Source organism: Xenopus laevis, chromosome 8S (genome assembly GCF_017654675.1).
Source record: "Xenopus laevis strain J_2021 chromosome 8S, Xenopus_laevis_v10.1, whole genome shotgun sequence".
Classification (NCBI taxonomy): domain Eukaryota; kingdom Metazoa; phylum Chordata; class Amphibia; order Anura; family Pipidae; genus Xenopus; species Xenopus laevis.
This window is the reverse complement of record NC_054386.1, coordinates 65,622,059-65,643,613: the sequence shown is the minus strand read 5'-3', so window position 1 is coordinate 65,643,613 and position 21,555 is coordinate 65,622,059. Positions and strand designations below refer to the sequence as shown.

Here is a 21,555-nt window from a genome sequence, read left to right as displayed (position 1 = left end):
TGAAGTCTATGGGAAGAAACTGCAACTGAATTAGGAGAAAAGATTTTTATCCTCAAATTGAATCTTGTCTATGAGTTTTGATGTGATAAACCATGAGATAACCGTTTCTCCATGAATTTAATCTGGTCCATAGGATAATGTAGAAGGCAGAGGGTGAATAATAATGGCACCTGTTTTATCATGAAACCACAAATTTTGTGTCAATATTGAGCCATATCACATACAGTACTGGTCATATTAAGCAAATACATAGGGAACATGTATGTTACAAAAGTCCTTTAAAGCATAACTTCCAATTTGTTTTCTGTTTGGGTGGGACAGACCTAAACTGTGGACTAACAAAAAGGATGAAGCTTGCTTGGAAGTGAGGTTGAGGGAGTTCATTGGATTAGGGACATGTTCTGGCCTAATGTCTGCAGTTTCAGAAAATGGTTAAAAAACTCATTCTAGTGCATGGGAGCCAGGAGGACAATTATTTATAGTGCAGAAAACCCTGGTTTATTTAACAGTGGCTTTTACAAGTTGCCTTGTTTATTGTGACCTAGTTATAGGTTTAGTAATGAGGCTTGCATTGCCATGAATGTGTTACAAATTTACACTGAATAATTAGGACTTCCATAACAGGCTGTTGTTTTACAAACTGCTGCGTAAAAACATGAAAGTGCATCTTTAATGTTTGCTGTCGAAACATAAGCATTTTCCTTGTCTATTAAATTGTCTCCAAACACTTAATCACTGGCACTGTCCTGAATCCGACATATGAATGGCATCCATTTTCTGTTGCAGCTGCAGCTTCATGTTATTAAGTTTATTGACAAACGGCTTAGCAGTAAAGACTAAACGCTAAATGCTACTGTGGTGTAAAAAATTCCTTTTATGAAAACAGGAAAAATCTAAATGCAAATAGATTTCAGATAAAACCCTAGGTTTCTTCCAGGGGAACTAATGATTCATGCCAGACATTAGAGAGCTTGCTAGCAGGGCGGATGTAAGAGGACAAGTGGATTTAGTTTTGAAAGTCTATTTTTTTTTAATCACGAAACAGCAAGTAAATCAAACAATTCAAGCATTAAAGAACAATCATCTTGCCAAAAAGACATGGGGTGCCAAGTTATTTATACAGCAAACTTAAGATGTATACAATTTTATTTATTTACTAAGCTATTTAAAAATAGACTTCTCTTACTTGCCAGCCTAATGCTGGGTTGCTAAGTTACAACTATTTGACATCATCTCCTCCCCTATGTGTTCCTTCATTTGACGGGTCCACATGATTCACTAGGCTATTCAGCTCGTTACTCACTTTTCCAGTGACGTCTGTATTATGATTTTGAATTCACATCATGTGCCGCACTTCCTAATCACTCCCCTCCCCACCTTCCGGAATCCATAAAAATATATTCATAATGCTTGCTGCCTACCGAGACAATCTGTAACCTATAGACATTTTGCTGGGGCTTCGTTTATACAGTTAATGTTATAAAACTACTGTATGCATCTCCCTTAATGTCAGTTTCTAGAAAATTACGGAGGATAAAATAAAGACCTCTACCTGTTATGTGGAACACACACTGGTCAGAGATGGCCCTGATTAAACCATTAGTGGCATGGAGAGCACACAGAAATAATAATTGCATGTGTAATTTCCCCTGTCAAGGGTGTTTTTGGCCATTGATATATACAGTATTTATAGTATGTAGGGTTATTACCTCAAACTAACATACGTACACAAAAATGGATGACTGATCGCACACAGTCAATTGAAGGCTTACTATGAAAGGGATTTTTTCCTTACAATAAAATATTAACCCTTTATAACCACAGTAGCATTCAGCAGTTTTCTAAGTAAAAAAAAACCTAATAATAAGCTGTTGTTTGTAAGCCAGGAACACACTGTATTTGCTTAAATGAAGATTAATTACGTAACTGAATTAAAGCCTCAACGACAACAGTTCTTGTAACCCATAGAGGGCAATCCAATGTTTTCTTTCAGAGAGGTGAAAATGTAATGGAAACTGCTTATTGATTGCTAAAAGTCACCAAGCCCAGAGCAAATGTTATGACTTTTTTTTTAAAATTAACCTCTAACCATGGGAGCTGTTGAAAAACTCTTCTCAGGCGGCAGCACTGAAAAAGTTACTAGGAGCGGCAGAAAGCTTCTTCTGGTAACTTTAAGAAATTTCAAGAAACTTGACTCTTCTAGTCCTTTTGCAGGAAAGGTAAGGGAGGGGCAGCGCTGCAGGAGCCGCCTCAGGCACCGCCTGATCCTCAAACAGCAATGCTTACAGGGTCGGAACTGGACATTGGGGGCCCACTGGGTTACAAACCTCTGGGGGCCCTCTGCGCGCATGCGCGAATGCCGGCGCAAGGTGTGCATGCACGAATGCTGGCGTCTACAATTTTTTTTTCCGGCCCAGCAGATCGGGGGAGGTAGACTAAGCCAGCGGCACAGTCTGACCCTGACTGCCTATATAGCTTTTATCAAACACACAAAAAATGTGTTTGCTCACTAAATTGCAGTGGGACTTGCGCTTCTATAGTATTTGCTGTGCAAAGTTAGTTTAATGCACTGTGGAAAGTGTAAACATCTGGAATATCCTTATCCTTTATTTATATACTGTCAGCATATTCTGCAACACTTTCCAGAGAATATACATCATTCTCATCACCCAGCCCCAGTGGAGAAAAGCCACACAAGCATGTTAAGAACATATGAACTTCTTTCAGGTTATTCCCTGGCTGGAATCAGACCTAGGAATCCATCACTGCCGTCACTGTAAAATATTAGTCTTGGAAAACATGAGGTTTGAGATGCATAGGGGGAACTAGAAACTAAAACACTTTAAAAGTGACATGAACAGATTGCCTATATCAACTGAATGCCCAATATCTTAGGTAGTACACTAAAAAAGCTATTCAAGCTACTGTATATTTAGAATCTGGTCTGTTGATTGTAGGTTAAGATCATGAGAACAAGAAATCTCATGTTAACAAAGCGCTTTTTTTCTATTTCCTCATGTTTTTCAAACAGAACTCAGCTCAGAAGTGATGCAATTAATATGATTCAATGGGGCACACAACTATTTCATCTATGAAAGAAACCTATCACTGGCCTTACCCAAGAACTTTTGAGCAAATCTATTCAATAGAAGCCAATAGAGTGCTGCACTACTGAAGAAATATATTCCCAGGAGTCTTTTGAACTTAAGAAATTGACACAAGAAATCATTTATTTAAAAAGAATAATGCTCTAGCAAAAAAACTGTTGTTTGCTAACTTCTTACCCCTGTTCCTTGTTAGGCCATAAATTGATATTGCTTATCCACTAATAAGGCTAAGCTAAATAGAAAAAAGCAGGGCCCCACTCAGAAATAAATATTGAAAATTAAAATTATTAAGGACCCACATTTAGCCCACTATATTCCTGAGCTCTCCCAGAATCAGCTTAGTTGGGTCTCTCTAGTGTTAAACCCCTGGCTAGTACAAATGCTCCAGTTACACAAATAGTCCAGTGAACAGACTGAAGAAAAAAATCAGACAAATGTTATTTCTATTCCTGTTTGTCAGATTTAAATGAATATCTTATTAGGCCTAAAACACAATTCTGTTTTGCTGAATGGAACATGAAATGGAAAATAAGCAGAAACAAGTTGTTTCCCTTGACCTCTGTATAAATTGGCAGTGACCAAATCATTTCTCAAGTTTTTATAAACCATGCTTAACTTTAAAACTCAGTACAATTCAGTGACAAATCTCTCTTTTTTATTGCATACAAACACTTTTCACTTCACACATTATACACCTAAAATGAAGTACTGGTTTAACTCCAAGACTGACAAATGCTCATAATTTTAGATTAGTCTTAGAGTGAAAGACATTTTAGTGCTATAGCGCTTCACAATATTCTTTTGCTTAGATGTACATTTATTAAAGTCCATTGTAATCCTATTTTTCTCTTTGACCACTTACAGATTTAATGGGATCATATATCAGTATAATGATCTACTATTATTCACCCCCATAATGTAATTTGCCATTTAATAACCCTCTCTGCCCCTGATAAAACCAAATAGAACACTTGTACTCTGTAAATGTGTGCTGGGGACTATACAAAACACACCCTGGGCATCCCTGATTAATATCATTTCTTTCCTAAGTTGTAAGCCAACCTCTTACCTCTTTTCAAGACACCTTTTGTTTAACTCCTTTTCTAATTCTGACCTTGGAAATGTTCCCTACTGAACTCAGTTTTTGCATAAGGTAAAAAGAGTTGATTATATTTATACATATCAACATATATTATATAATATTATATAGGTACACTGTATATATTATTATAAATCCAATAATATCTACCTTCCAGAAAACACTCCCAGGGTTTCAAAGTAGATGACCATATTTAATTTAATGTTTTTATTCAATTATGGTTTGCCAGTATTAGTTCATAAACAAAGGACTAGGAGAAGATAGGTGTTTGATACTACAGGTATGGAACTTGTTACCCAGAATGTTTCGGACCTGGGCTTTTCTGGATAATGGCTCTTACCATACTTTGAATCTTCATTCCTTAAGTTTACTAGAAAATCATGTAAACATTAAACCCAATAGGATTAATAAGGATTAATTATATCTCGGTTTGGATTAAGTAGAGGATACTGCTTTATTATCACAGATAAAAGGAAACCAATTTTAAAAATTTGCATTATTTGGATAAAATAATTCCATAATTCAGAGCTCTCTGCATTTAATGAGCAGTTGTTTCTAAAAAAAATGGGGAAAAGATTAGTTAAATTGTGCAGCTATAGTGATCCAGGTCTTATGTTGCAGCTCGGCATGCTTTAACCCCTGGTGTTATGAAAGGATATGCCAAAAGTCCTATCTTTCAGAAATATAAGTTTTGTTATATTATCCATTCTAACTCTTTAAACCCAACATTTTAGAAGTGCTTCACCACCTGATATTTAGTCTGTCAACTTGCTGTTCCTACTGTGTTCCTGAATTTTCAAAGCTCTGGAAGCCTGGCTTGTTCCTGACAAAACAATGAAAGGTGGGGGACCTTGAAGAAGAAAGTAGTGATAGATATAATTGTTCAACTAAAGCCTGTTGTTTCTGATGTATTGAATTTTTGAGCTCTATAACAAGTGCTGGTGTTTTTGTGTTATAGTGATATTTTTTTATTATACTGAACTGACAAAAAGCACTGCAAACCATTGTAAATCAATGAAACCTTTTTTTTTTCTAATTTCACTTTCGGACACCAAATCCATATATTGTGGAGAACTTCGGCAGTTTTATACTCACCCGTAAGATTTCTTCTACACAGTTGGGATCATTTGGAAGACTCACCTAAATGAATGAAAAAAATAAACCTGTTAAATAATGAAGGCAAACTACTATACTATATATTAATATTTAATTTTAAGGGTAGTAGTATTCCATTATTCCAGTAGAGTACAATTGTTGTGGAAATATGAAATATGTTTATTGCTCTTTGCTCTTTAAATTCAAATTGTTGGTCAACTGTTGGTCAACAACCCCAAGGGACCATCCGCTATTAAAGGAAGTTAACATGTAAACTATTCCTGTACCAAAGCAATTTACACACTGATTCTAATTCAATTTCCTCTTACTGCTGCTTAGTGATGTCATCAGTTATAATCGATGCTTAGTGATGTCATTTGTGTCACGAGGTCTGTGGCATTGTGCTTTTAACAGGTTATTGAATACCCCAGTTACTTTAAATGTACATACATTTTTCAAGAGTTATCTCATTCCTTATATAAAGCTGTATTTCATAAATGAAAAAAAAATTCAACTTGGCAAGGAGTCATCAGGTTAAATAAAGTACTAAATAATTGAAAGAGATACAGTAAAGCCAGACACATTTCACTCAGACTCAATATGTACTGTGTGTTTTGGTCTTTGTGCTGGATCAGAAAGAAAAGACATTAAGGAGTCTTTGAAACAGCAAGTGCACTTCATAGGGCCTTGTCGTATTGCTTTCTTCCCATTTTGCACTTTATTCATGAAAAGCACGTTTGAAGCAAAGTGAATATTACATGAGCTAAAAACTATTTCTGTGGTTTTATGTCTTCAGTCAACACAACACAAAACCTCATCTTATTTATCTGAAATTCAGATACCAGCCATAATCTCTTGTTCGCGTCAAAGGCTGTTCAAAGGCTGGAGGGTTCCAACATTTATTCTAATGTGAGAGACTGTGTAATGTGACACAAATTCATTGCTTGCAAGACAAAATACTATGAGTTTATAGAAAAAAAATCTAAATCCAATCAAAACTGCAAACGCATAGCAATCAGTGATGGTCACGTGGTTCATAACTGTTTGCTTTTGAATCTGAGCTGTATGCGAAGGATCAATAGCAAACTCACTGAACATTTATGTCCCAAGTGGCCCCCCCTTAAACTTGCTGACTAACTCAGAGTTAAAGAGCTCAAAAGCAGGAAGTAGTGTTCTGTTCTGATATGTTAGACATCCAGTCACTGCAATCTTTATAGATTATATTTTTTGGCTAACTAACTATGTTAGAAACGTGTTTATTTTGCACTGCCCATTTATTTACCCAGTTTTTATTTTTACACTGAACGGTTCCTTTAAGGGAATAGTGTATGGGTAGATTTTTTTGTTTTTCACTTCTAACTTATAAGTAGAGTACAGCTGCGCTGTGATAAACTGTGCACGTCATATTTTTTTTTATATTGTTTAAATATTGAACAGTTCAAGGTATAATTACTGTTTTAACACAGACTGTCTGGTTCAAAACTGCCTTCCCAGGTTCACAGTTTTGAAATCTGGACACTATAATGTGTCCAATCCCTGCCCTGTATGTCACAACCCTGCCCCTGACACCATCCTCAGCTCACCCCAAACATCATTTGCCCACCCCCTGACATCATGAGTCCAGATGTAAAACTGGCAACCCTAGGTATAATGTAAACATTCTTAGAGATTTCTGTTCTCTGTAAATATAAATACCAAAATAGGTTGGTCTGGTTACTTCACAACAGTAGGGTAGTATTGTGGATTCTAGTTTGGTCTGACTTTTTTATTGAAAAAAATCAGAAAAAATTGGATTTTGATTAATAACCCCTAAAAGTAACTGCAAATTTCCCTGGAAATTTACAGTACCTGTATATTAGTTTGAGTATTACTTTCACTAAGTTCATTTGGGAGATACTAGAACAATGCATAGTTTCTAATGTACATCAGCTTCAGCTCAGACCATATAAACGCTGAAATAGTTACATTTCTGTGTTTTGAAATCCTTTTTAATCAATGCAGCTCAGTCCGCATTTTTTTGCAAATAAAAAGGGGGGGGGAGAAAGATGAAACTAAAATTTAGAAGTGTTTAATATAATGTTGTATCATTGGTTACAACGTCCCTTAATGTATCTAATACACTTGTTTGACAAGTAAATGCTGTCTGTGTGATTGACACACAGGGCAACAATCCATTGTGCGGTGCTCGATTTCTCCTCCCTGGCTATCTCCTATAAGGAAGGCAGGGAGGAGAAATAGTTAACGCTTACAGGCCTTTAACAGGTTATATCCACAGTTTCAAAGAGGGCTATATCTACAATATTATTTCCATAACAATGGTAGTAGTAAAAGTAATCATCTTAATTTGCTAACTATCTTCTTTAGAGGTGATCAAATAACAGTTTAGATGATGTCATTGATATACCTAATACATAGTATTTTTAAAGCACTTCCCTCTTATTTAATCTTTTATTATATATTTTCAACAGTCCAGAACACACGTGTTTCTCTGGACATTTTTTTTTCCATGCATGCACTATTATGCAATCAACTAGAGGACATTATAGACAAATAGCAGGGGACCTTTTTACCCATAAAGAGGATCACCGTACCAGAGGCCACCCCTTTAGACTAGAAGAAAATAACTTTCATTTGAAGCAACGTAGGGGGTTCTTCACAGTCAGGACAGTGAGGTTGTGGAATGCACTGCCGGGTGATGTTGAGATGGCTGATTCAGTTAATGCCTTTAAGAATGGCTTGGATGATTTTTTGGACAGACATAATATTAAAAGCTATTGTGATACTAAGCTCTATAGTTAGTATAGGTATGGGTATATAGAATTTAATTAAAAGTAGGGAGGGGTGTGTGTATGGATGCTGGGTTTTCATTTGGAGGGGTTGAACTTGATGGACTTTGTCTTTTTTCAACCCAATTTAACTATGTAACTAACTAAATAACTATGTAACTGGGAAAAGAGCATTATACTGTATGAAATACACAGGTACTGTAGAAATGATGATTTATTAATTCTCTCTATATAAGAGTGAAATATTATTGAACATTCAAATGCTAAAGGAATTCATCTAGAGACATTTTGCAGGGGTGAAAGACATAATATTATTATAGATTTAAACAGGCAGGGTCAGATGAAAATCTTGGGTGGAGGTGAGAAATTGTCCGCTTCCATTTGTTTCCATTCCCATACCTGATAAATATGATTACTTTTTTCCTTATCTTAACTCCTTCCTTCTCATCCTTGATTGCTTTCCCCCTCTTGATATCACTCCATTTTTTACTACTTTCTTAATAATTCCTGTGGTTTTCTTTTCAAATTTATATCCCACCACCTCCTAAACCCATTCATCTCTTGCCACTATACAGATGTCACTGCTTGACACTTATTCTGCCTCTTCTGTTCCTGTGTCTTTCTTGTTTTTAAAGAATAATTTGCAACACAACATAACATCATACAGGTGGAGTAGACTTTATTGAAAGGGGCATATACTTTCTTGAAACTTAGGTCCAAAAATCACATGAGAGTTTTTAAGCTCTTACATTATATATCACTTCGAATACCTCTGCTTCCTGCCGAGCGTTTATTTTTTAAAAACCCGTACGGTTCTTTCTAAAAAATAAAAAGCTTGGCACGTAAAACTGACAAGCTTTTAATTTTTTGGTTGGGAAAAAAACTCTCTCAGTACAAAGCTGAGGAAGTCGAGGAAGTAGAGACTTTAGGAATTCTCACATGGTTTGTGGACAAGAATGTCCAAGCACAGATGCTTGAGTATTCTTAAAAAGGCTCCTTAGAGGAGAATCCTTACTCAAGGAAACTTTGCATCTATTGTACCACTGGCCCTGAAGAACATGAACTATTTTAAGCATGTAGCATTGCTTTAAGAATTTAACTCAGTTTCAATATGAATCTCTACATTAAAAAAAGACATGATATGTGTAGTGATGAGCAAAACATCAAAAAATTCGCGAAACGGCGCTGGTGTCTAGTTTTTGACGCCGACGACCGTTTTTTTCGGAAATTTTTTTTTTTGACGACGGCGAATTTTTGCTGCAAATTTTCGACCGGCCTTTCGCGAATTTATTCGCTGGCGGCGAATCGCGCAAATTCACAGCAAATTCGCAGCAAATTCGCGCCTGGCGAATAAATTCGCCCATCACTAGATATGTGTAATTAAAAATCACTTATAAAGAACGTTCTGAAAATTAGTAAATTGTACTTATATTACAACATACTCTATAAATAGAAAATTCACTATTAAAACACTCAGTGTATCTGAATTTATGATTCTTAACCAAATGCAAATTAATCTTTGTGGAACACAGTGTACAGAGTCATGAAATATTAGTGCAGTTTGATAAAGCTGAATATCTAAAAAAACAGCACAAAAAAATTGGGTTTACTTTACAATGTATTTTTGCAAAGAAGAGCCTAAACAGATAAATTATGAAGTCCTTGAAACCTAATAGGTTTGTTCCTAAATGAACTACGAGTGTTACATCACTGCTGCAACAGACCACATCAAACTTGCATTCATTTCCATTTCCCAGTCCTAAATACCAACAAATTTTACAGCCTATAAACAGCCTATCTCAGTTGGAGTTGGAGCCAAAACCTCTCTACAATCAATTTATACTGCGTATGGTGCCAACTCCAACCTGACTTCCTGGAAAGTAATCCTTCATCTTATCCAATATAATCAACTCTTGGCCTATTGCAGAGGTTCTGAAGACATTGTTATTTTTGTTACCCACAATGGTCATATTATTCTGTCTCAATATTTGCTACTCCTATACTTCTGCAAGACACAGCATTGTTGGTATACCCATCAACAATGTTTACAGTACATAGCAATTTTGTAATTGTTTAATATTTAAAAATATAATTTATCATCCTAGAAGCAACAAAATAAAACAAATTAAGAAATAGAAAAATGCATATTTTATGCATTCTTGGCATAGAATGAATTGTCTCACATTTTTTAAAAAAAATGTTTAAAACTGTTTACTTCTCTTCTCCCATCTTTCCAGTAGTGCTTTTTGCAGATGTTTGCTAGATTCAAGTGATCATCGCATTATTGTTTATTAGAATAAAAATCATTCCACTTATTCCATAATTCTCAATATGCTTTACCATAAAAAACAAGGTCAATAGTAACCATAAATAAACATAAAAGAAGGGGGGTGCTTCCATTTCAGCACCTTTATTCAGATAAAGATATATGGCACTTACAATTAAGCAGAGAATGATTGTTCATCAAAAAAGTTGACAGTAAATGTCAATGGCTGTTTTTTCTTATGCCAGATGGCATCAATGGGCATTTTTTTCTCAAACCAAATGCATTGAAGTCAATGCACCAAGTGTTTTTCTCAACATTTTTTCTCATGGCACATGCATTGGTCAATTGGTCTCACGTTTGTTTTTTTACTGTCCAAACAAATGCATTTTTTTGGCAAAACAAAATGCATAGTATAATTCTACTGCAGATGCACATAAATCACTAATGAAAACTTAGAATTTTGCCATAAATCTTTACCGGGTTGAAAAAGTCCCTAATAAATATCCAAGAATAATAAAAAAAAGCAACAACAAGGGGCCGATTCACTAAGCTCGAGTGAAGGATTCGAATGAAAAAAATTCGAATTTCGAAGTATTTTTTGGGTACTTCGACCATCGAATTGGTTAAATTCGTTCGAATTCGAACGAAATCGAACGAATCGAACGAAAAATCGTTCGACTATTCGACCATTCGATAGTCGAAGTACTTTCCCTTTAAAAAAAACTTCGACCCCCTACTTCGGCAGGTAAAACCGACCGAAGTCAATGTTAGCCTATGGGGAAGGTCCCCATAGGTTTGCTAACCTTTTTTTGATCGAAGGATTTTCCTTCGATCGTTGGATTAAAATCGTTCGAATCGTTCGATTCGAAGGATTTAATCGTTCGATCGAACGAAAAATCCTTCGATCGATCGATCGCAGGATTAGCGCTATTCGAAGTCGAAGGATTTCAATTCGAGGGTCGAATTTCGAAGTATTTTTTACTTCGAAATTCGACCCTTAGTGAATCTGCCCCTAAATGTTTAGATTTTGAGAAATCTTCTCCATAATGTATCATATGTCATCTGAAGATTATGCACAACCCGTTGTAAAATACAACAAAATATCACCTGGATTTAAGTTTTTTCAGACAATAAACAATTTTTGAAAATAAAACTGGGTGAAGCACCCAAGTACCTAACTTATTTTTATGATGAACTAGGGTTACAGCTCCCATTTAACCACAAAAAAAGCAATCTAAGAGCTCTCTTCACATACAGTACAGTAATAAATTATGACATTTCATAACAGAATCCTATGGATGATAGGGTTTTGATCCCCTAAAAAAGGAACACACTTCAGCAATACAGGGTATATATGAAATATAGAATCAAAAAATACAAGTGGATAAAGAACAGAGCACAAGAAAAGAATGTTTTGACTTTCCATTATTTTACAAGCTTTATCACTGCAAAGACACCTGATTTTCTTTTAACAATGACCTTTGGAACTGTCAGACTAGACATATTTTATCTCTCTAGATGCATCACAAAACCTCAGAAATTCTGTGCTAAAGCATTAATCCGTATCACTACACAGTCCTTGAAATTATAATTCAAAGTTCAACTTACTTTAGCATTTTCTGCACAAAGTTCTTTTTTGCCTCCCAGGGCACAATCGTCAGACTGTTGGTTTCCAACTGAATGCGATTGTAATGGCTTGCAATGTTGGTAGCAAATGCTCTTTATGGTTAAAGAGCTACAAGCTCATGCTATGCTTTATTAAATTTAAGTTCTGTGCCTGCTGTTCTCACCAGGTTGGCATCATTTTACCAAGGGAAAAAATATTTATAGACAATAGAACAATTTCCTTGGAATACGAGAGAGAATTGATCACATAAGGCTGGAGACTCTTTGGGCAAATTCCCATCAGAAGGCCCAAACCTGTCGAAAATTTCACTCATCACTAACCAGATCAATCCTAGTGTGCACATATGATTTAAAACTGCTGCATGTATGTATAAACAGATGTTTTTGGACTATAACATGCACATATAACCGTGAAAGTATTTCTGGACTACAATCTTGTAATTAATCAACTATATGGATGAATTATTAAACATACACTACTTCATACATAGTCCTCCTTGGCCAGAAGTCCAACTGATCCAGAAGGATTCTCCAGTTAGAATTTTACCTGTCCTGTTTACACTTGTTTTTGTTCTAGCTCAAAGCTCTTAATGAGCAAGTATTGCAGAAATTTAAGCTGGAGAGCAAAAAGTAATTTATGACTTCACCATAGTGACTTTATTGGCATACTTCAAACAATACGGGGCCCGTTTACTTAGCTCGAGTGAAGGAATAGAAGAAAAAATACTTTGATTTTCAAATGGTCGAATAAGGCTACTTCGACCATCGAATAGGCTACTTCGACCTTCGACTTTGAACGATTCGTACTAAAAATCTTTTGACTATTCAATTGTCGAAGTACTGTCTCTTTAAAAAATACTTTGACCCCCTAGTTCGCCACCTAAAACCTATCGAGATCAATGTTAGCCTATGGGGAAGGTCCCCATAGGCTTCCTAACAATTTTCTGATCGAAGGAAAATCCTTCGATCGTTGGATTAAAATCCTTCAAATCTGATTCGAAGTCGAAGGATTTACATTCAGCAGTCGAATATCGAGGGTTAATTAACCCTCGATATTCGACCCTATGTAAATCTGCCCCTACATTTGTTGGCTTAATCACTCTATCAACCAGCACAAGATAATTACTTGTTAAGAAGCATATATACATTTGGGAAAGGACTGATCTATTTACGTATGTGTGGCTCTTAATAAGCCTTACATCCTCTTTCTGAATTTGAATTATACTTTAATTATGGTAAGCAACATTTGCAAAGTAAGAATGTAAGATTACTGTATCATCCCTACAAAAGCATTTGCAGGGATGATTGTCACTGGAGAATTATCTTCCATCTGAAATTAATCCAAAATTCCAGTGTGCCAGTCTACCGGCCCCTCAGAAATAATATTACTACTTATTTCTCCCAGTGCTTGTGGTATTTTGTTATTTATCGAAGTAATTTTTGGGTACTTCGACCATCGAATAGGCCAAAATTCTATTTGAATTGAAAAGACTTTGAATATTTGACCATTCGAAAATTTAAGTACTGTCTCTTTAATAAACTCGACTTTGCCACCTTAAACCTGCAGAATTGCTATGTTAGCCTATGGGGACCTCCTAGAACCTATAGCCAGTTTTTGGCTAAGTTTTTAGAAGTCTAAGTTTTTTTTTTTGTGAAAATCATTTGATCTATCGATTAAATCGTTCGATCGATTTGAATTTGTTTGAAAAATGCTAAATTTAATTAATAAAAAAAACTTTGACTGTCGAATTTCGAAGTTTTACCACTTTGAAATTCAACCCTTGGTAAATGTGCCCCTTACCGTGTTGGTTTTTGAGAGGAAGTAAATCAAAGCAAATCAGAGGACTACAACAGCAATTAGCTTTTATTGTGCACTCATTAATCTTGAAGAATGTTTCCTCTTCTGGCAGAAAGGGCTACGAATAAAGTTGACTGCACAAATATTTGCAATTAGATGTCAGTTAAATACATAAGGGTTCGGTGTTTTATGCCTTTATCGGTAGAGATCAATAGCATCATCAAATGCAAAAGACAGAAGGTTGTATCTGACATTTCATGGAGCCAGAACCGGATAAGAAACTGTTATATCTGCTTCAGTTTTGTTAGGGCACAGGATAAAATTAGGGTTGACAAATTTTCGGGAAATAAATACTGGCCTTCCTATATTTTATCCTTTTCCTTATTAATAATAACAGCATAAAGGCACATTTTTACCCAGCATTCAGGTAAAACAATGGCCAGGCAGCAATTCTAGATAGAAAATATTTATTGAATGTTCTTCTACAGTGTTAAATGTTTGATCCTTTGCCTGGACACATCATATCTTCTTTTTGCTCTTGCTACATTCTTGTTACCTGAGGGCAAGGTTTATCTTTCATACTGGCCTAGGATGCATTACCTGTGACTACCAACACTTAGGGGCAGATTCACTAAGGGTCGAATTTCGAAGTTAAAAATACTTCGAAATTCGACCCTCGAATTGAAATCCTTCGACTTCGAATATCGAAGTCGAAGGATTTAGCGCTAATCCTTCGATCGCACGATCGAAGGATTTTTCGTTCGATCGAACGATTAAATCGTTCGAATCGAACGATTCGAACGATTTTAATTCAACGATCGAAGGAAAATCCTTCGATCAAAAAAAGATTAGCAAACCTATGGGGACCTTCCCCATAGGCTAACATTGACTTCGGTAGGTTTTACCTGCCGAAGTAGGGGGTTGAAGTTTTTTTTAAAGGGCAAGTACTTCGACTATCGAATGGTCGAATAGTCGAACGATTTTTCGTTCGATTCGTTCGATTTCGTTCGAATTCGAACGAATTTAACCAATTCGATGGTCGAAGTACCAAAAAAATACTTCGAAATTCGAAGTATTTTTCATTCGAATCCTTCACTCGAGCTTAGTGAATCAGCCCCTTAATGTATAAAATAAATACAAATAATTAACAAAACCCAAATCCATTTATTGATGTGCTCTATCCATTGATACTAAAATTTTAAATGAAATGTACATGAACAATTAGCAATTAGGGTTCAAGTTCATGTACACCTCTCAGTTGCAAAGGTCACTTAACATAAAGATGCTTATAAAACAAAATGTGATTTTTTTTTTAAAACCCATGTATTAGGATGGAATAGTTAATAAAACTATACAAAAAACCTGACCTCCTGATCAAGTATTGCACTCATCCCAACATCTGAAAAATAGAAAGAGGGACAAAAAGATCTGTTGCGCCACACTGCAAAATTTTTGACCATGTCCATGTTTATGGTCACACCCCCTAATTATCATGTCAATTTTACAAAATTTGGAAAGTAATGAAGGTTCGAACACATTTCTGGGAGTTTTAGAGCCATGATTTATGTGTTATAACAGTTTTTCTAATGCAGGTGAAATTAACCTTTAATCTGAGTCCCAGTTCTCCCAAGAGACTTACTTATCTTAAATAGTTACAATTGTATCTTTGCTTATCTTACATTGTTACAAATGTATCTAAGTGCAGCTGCTAAGTATTCTGGGCTCTCTGCCAAAAGCCTCTTATTTTAATTAAGTTTTAAAAACCTTGTATCTTTTTTTTGTCAGTGCAGGATTGTTTAATTAACTCAGGATTTTTTTAATTAAAACCCCATCCTGTGAGCTGAGCGATCAAAACTGAGACTGTTCTGCAGAAAACGGGACAGTTGGGGGGTGCTGAGTCCTAGAACTTTTGGCAACTACTACTACTGCAAAATCAAATATATTTTACTGTACATTTTATATCATCAGCAGAGAAGTGCTTCTAAAAACTCTCTCTAATTATGGTTTCATGATGAAGGTTTGGCAAGACTCCCAAAACGCTGATCATACAAAGCTTCCCAAACTAACACGGACAGCACCATAGATTATGTAAATAATGGATCAATTTCTGTAAACATAAATGTACCTCTTGCTAATATGAAAAAAACACAATTATAGTATAGATTAGGAAAGAAGAGAGAAAGACAGACTGTCTGGAAACATAGGAAAATCAATTGGTGCTTCTACGGGCTTCTATCAGCCCGTAGTAAAAATCTGTTCTACTGCAGATTCAACAAACAAAAACCAAATTTGGATTAGACTGTGCTAAAACCCAAAGTATAACCTGTATATGCACTTCTCTGTTTATAAGTACGGAAACGTGACAAATATCTATTTCCCTTGCTAAGTGTGAGTGTATATCTATGTGTGGGTCAATTTCTGAATATATTTACAAGATATTAGCAAACAGTTTTATTTTCTACTAGCAAAATAAAATAACTAGTACATACTAGGAGTTATTTGATATCTGTAGAGCAGGGTGCAATGTGCACAAAATAGGTGTAAATTTGTTAGAAGAGTTGCTGCATTCTCTGCACTTAAGGGGGTGCAGGGGGAGAGGAGAACACAAGACATCCTCTCTTGTCCCCTACTCGCCAGCTAACTTGTGCATCATTCACAATACACCAAAACTGCGCTTTGCACCTAATTCTGGTTTTTTTTTTTTATCCAGCCTAATCCCAGATGCCAGTGCTTTTTAAATGAAAAAAGGTTTGTGCTCTTCAACTAAGAGCCTAGCCAGGTTCAGTTCTCTGCTATGTTACTCTTCCTGGTGCCAGGGTTTGGCATGTGGTTGATCGGGTAGACAAATTATTGGTGGGGCTGGGCATGAACCAACTGTCTTAGTATTAATGACAAAATAAATGGTAGATGGAAGACATTAAAGAGTGATTTCAGGGATCTAGGCTCTAAGATTAAGGAAAGGTCTTCCAATGTAATTTTTTTCTGAAATTTTGCCCGTGCCACGTGCAAGTTTAGGTAGACAGCAGGATCTTAGGGAGATAAATGCGTGGCTCAATTCTTGGTGTAGGAAGGAAGGGTTTCGGTTCCTAGAGCAGTGGGCTGATTTTTCCTTGGGGTACAACCTATACAGTCATGATGGACTGCACCTCAATGGAAGGGAATCCACTGTGCTAAGGGAAAGAATGGCCAAGAGGTTGGAGGAGTGGTTAAACTAGGCAAACTAGGAGGATTGGGTGAGATAAAGAATTATGGGGAAGCTAGAGTAGATGGGGTAGTGGGATTAGTAAGGGGTAATGGGGGGAGGAGTGAGGGGGGCATACAGTTTACCAGCTAAGGAGGTCCCTCTGTTACAAGGAAAACAGATGAATACTAACTTAACATATAATTGTCCACTAAGTAATGCAAATTTAAAAAGTAAAAGTAGTAACCTCTGCTGTATGCTGGCAAATGCATGGAGTTTGTCAGGTAAAATGGGAGACCTAGAATTAATTGCATGCTCTAAAAAATATGATATAATTGGTATCACTGAGACCTGGTGGGATGAAAGATGTTACTGGATTGTGCATTTAAATGGTTACATTCTTTTTAGAAAGGACAGAGGGATTAAAAAGGGTGGAGGAGTGTGTTGGTATGTAACGCCTGAATTAAAGCCATGCGCTAAAGAAATAACCATAGCTGGCACTGGAGAGAGAGTGGAATACCTCTGGGTAGAGATTTTGACTGGGCAAAAGGTTACAAAGAAAGTTATCATTGGTGTATGCTATAAACCCCCTCGTTTTCTGAAGGCTTTATGCAGAAAAAAATTAACGATTTAAGCAAATCTTCATTCTAAAAGGTATTCACAGGCCAACATATTACACCTTTTGTTGAAGCAATTCTGCACTACTTACTCTATCTGTAAATTTAAAATCTGGCCCCCTAACAGGAACAAATCCCCTGCATGTAGTGTAGATCAAACTTGAAGAGAAAATCTTTATATGTACATCGTCAAACTATTAATCATAATAATAATAATAACTACCTGCGGTGCTTGAAGTAAAACAATTATCCATTACTCGGTCTGCAAATCCAAACAATTTGTGTCAGTAAGTGAAACGGCAAATCTTTTACTTAACATACTAAGGCAAGGTTTTGATGTGATTTCAGCCATTTGAAGTTATTATGCTTAAAGAATAAAGTGAGAGCGGAACATCGATTGAAACAAAGAAGAGCTAATTACTATGCAAAGCACAACGTCTTTCAGATGTGATGAAAAATGTGGTGGTATGAAAAGCTGATCTTGGAAACATCTCAAAATATGACCACCCAGGCATTAAAAAAGATTAAAAAAAACCCTCATTTTATGGAAAGGTATGATTGCCTGCAAACGAGAGCTATGTATACCATTCTCCTATAATACACACTGTGATTAAATTCTCTTTATGTAAAATGAGACTCGCACACACAAATAAGCAAGTGTATCTATCCAAATAAAACTTAATTCAATTCATAAAACACTCTGCACTAGCCGGGATGCTATTGCTGTGCTGAGATTTGTTGCAATAGAGGACTCATTAAATCTCTCCTGTTTTTGCAAAGATATGCTCCATTAATTCTAGGGCCACATTTCTGCAGCCCTGTGGTCAAGTATTGTATACATGGTCACTTGTGAATATCAACTAGATATGTGATGACTGCAATATGATACTAAGGGGTAATGCCCTGTGGTATTGCCTCTAGGTACAGTCCCACTGCTTGCCATTTCATGGCCAATGCTGAATCATTTCCAGTGGCTATGGTAGCTCAGATGCATCATATACTGGGAGCACAGAGTTCCATATATAATGACTATAAATACTGTATGATCTATATATATAACGCAAGACATCAAACAAGCAGATACAAGCAAACAGTACTACAGTGTGAGTGGTCCATTGATCTTAAAAAATTTTTTATTCTGTGTTGAATATTTATCACATATCTGTCATTTGTTATTTATGTTATATAGAATAATACAAATCCTAGAATTCCTCTGCCTCATGTTACAATTTCTGGTTTCCTGTTCCTCTTAGAGTGTGTGTGAGCTCTCTCTCTTTTTCTCTCTCTGTAGCTACATGTTCCTGTATCAAACAGAATAGCAGGTCTTATATGCATCTCTTCTCTTCTTGTGGTACTATACTATTCCGATGCAAGGGACTCTTGTAGACCATCTTACCCTGCATGTTGGAGTGTTGTATTGTACAATTGCAACATTCTGTTTGGCTTGATTTTATTTTAGCAAGATTGTTGGACTTTAAGGGGCAGATTTATTAAGGCTCGAATGGTAAGTTAAAATTTTTTGGGGGTCAAAACTCACATATTCAAATTTTAAGCTGCCAATTCAAATTAGAATTTGAAATGTCAGATTTATCACACATTAATTTGAATTCAAATGTGAAGTTTATCACTCCTCAACCTTGGAAATATTCACCACCTAAAACCTGCCGAGTTCACGAACCAGTTAATGGCTGGTTTGTTGAACCATGTGAAGATGTTAATTGCCTTTCTGAATTTCAAGTTTTTTTCGGAGGAAAACTCGATTCAAATTCAATCCAAAATTTTGGGTCATTCGTATTCGATTGAATATTAGCCGTTCAATTTTTTTCATAAATAACCTCCCATTTGAGTTCGACATTTGATAAATCTGCCTCTTAGCATATGGGCCCCCTTTTTAATCAGACACCCCCTTTATCTCACATAAACACATTGTGAATACATAGAAAAACATATGAAGCATAGACAGTATAGCCCTACCCTCAGGCCTTCAGTTGGGAATTTCAGGAAACACTGATAAAGAGTGAATGGTTTCTCCAACCAGATGCACTGTTTTGACTTGTGTACAGATAAAAACCATTCTCTCTACTACTTGGCAACATTCTGTTTATATCATGTAATTAGAGTTCACTTCTGTATAGGTATTTGGAAAGTTGTTTCCAGTGGCACTGTGCAATCATATCCTTTTGTACCTCCAAAGTTAATATGGCCAGCAAAAGTTTCCCAGCTGGAAAATAAAACAACAGTGAAATAAAAAGTACTGTACACACAACAGAAAGTCAAATCCACAGAAAATAGTCTACTTTTCAATAGTGTACCTAGGAAGAACAGTACTAGTTTTTTTTAATATCCCCATAAAACTGCAGAATATGGGATCACTAAGGGAATGCCTTTTTTATTTTAGACAAGACAATTTTCTGGAACATTTCCATCAACCCGATGATGGTCAATATGTAACAAAATGTTTGCCTTCCTTAATTGTATAATTACCATTGCATGGGAAATGCCCCTAATCTCTAAATGTTACCAGACCTTACAGTGGTTGTGTAATAGCCAACAAAATCATTATGCATTTTCTTGGGAGCTGCTGGCATTAGCAGTGCTTTGAATTAGAATTGCTATAAACAAGAAGAAGCTATTTCCCATGTATATCCATTGCCTATTAAAGGGATAGCAAAAGTAGACAACCCATACTTGCTATCAAAATTATTAAGAAATAATTTACATGCATATTTAGAAAGCAATTTGTTGTTTCAGCTCCCGAGTTAGTGGTACAAATAAGTGGGAAAATGTTGGCAACAGACATTCCAAAAGAGATCTGCTGTGAGGACTGGGTTCCTAACATTCATTCCAGGATAAAATGGTAGAATCAGAGTTTTGCTAATAAGTAATATTTTGTGCGATAATCAAAGTACTGTCTCTTTAAAAATTTCTTCAACCCCCTAGTTCGCCACCTAAAACCTACCAAGGCCAATGTTAGCCTATGTGGAATGTCCCCATAGGCTTTCAAAGTTTTTTCTGATCAAAGGATAATCCTTCGATCGATGGATTAAAATCCTTCGAAACGTTCGATTCGAAGGATTTAATTGTTCGATCGAACGATTATTCCATCGATCGTTCGATCAAAGGAATTGCACAAAATCCTTCGACTTCGATATTCGATTTTAATTCGGCAGTCGAATATCGAGGGTTAATTAACACTTGATATTTGACCCTTGATACATCTGCCCCTTGATGTAACATTCCTTAGCACCAATGTATTCAACCTTATACAAAATTGTTACAATTTGATACTTAGTGTCTGGTATGACTGCCCATGTCCACCCATGGCTTATTGAGCTTCAAATGGGCAGCATCAGAAGGGCACAACAAAAAAATTAATTTAAAATGTGCAATCAAAATTATATTTAATTTAAAAATTAAAATTAATTTAAAAAAATCTTATTTGTGTAGAATCCACTATGGAAATAAAAAAAAAAGCCCCTACAGGAGATTTAAACTCAATGGGTGTCATATTATATTGTTTATTATATTATATATTATATATATTATCATGGATTCAACTTGTAAATATACTTGATATATTATTTAAGTCTGGGCCAACTTATGGGAGCAAGGTGGCACTGTGGGTGGGTAGGAAGTGTGACACTAGGTTTAGATACCCTTAGATTTGCCATGCTAACGAAAATTTTTAAACACTTTTTAATAAAAAACGATTTTTAATTTTTAATGAAAATTAACACAGCTCAAAAGAGGAATTGTATTTCTTAATGGGAAATTACAAGTTTGCACTGATCTATATTCAGAATGTAATAAGCTGTATGAAGGCAGGATTCCCAACTGTGCCCAAGATTAGCTGCCTATTGTTGAGTGCTGTGTGCTTCAACTGACCATCCATGATTTCTTCTTTACAAGGAAAAAGCAAATATGTCACTGAAATTTTCAAGCACATTGCACATGCCTATTATGGATATTCCCACACAGAT

At 35.8% G+C, this 21,555-nt stretch overlaps 1 protein-coding gene across 1 annotated transcript in view; it reads right to left on the bottom strand.

Annotated features, from left to right (window-relative positions):
* The window catches only part of aff2.S (AF4/FMR2 family member 2 S homeolog), a 309,129-nt gene that overhangs the window by 108,026 nt on the left and 179,548 nt on the right, over positions 1-21,555 (bottom strand). Inside the window, exon 4 of the mRNA XM_018233013.2 lies at positions 5,302-5,346. Within this exon, the coding sequence (XP_018088502.1) occupies positions 5,302-5,346 (45 nt within the window). The remainder of the gene's footprint in view (positions 1-5,301; positions 5,347-21,555) is intronic.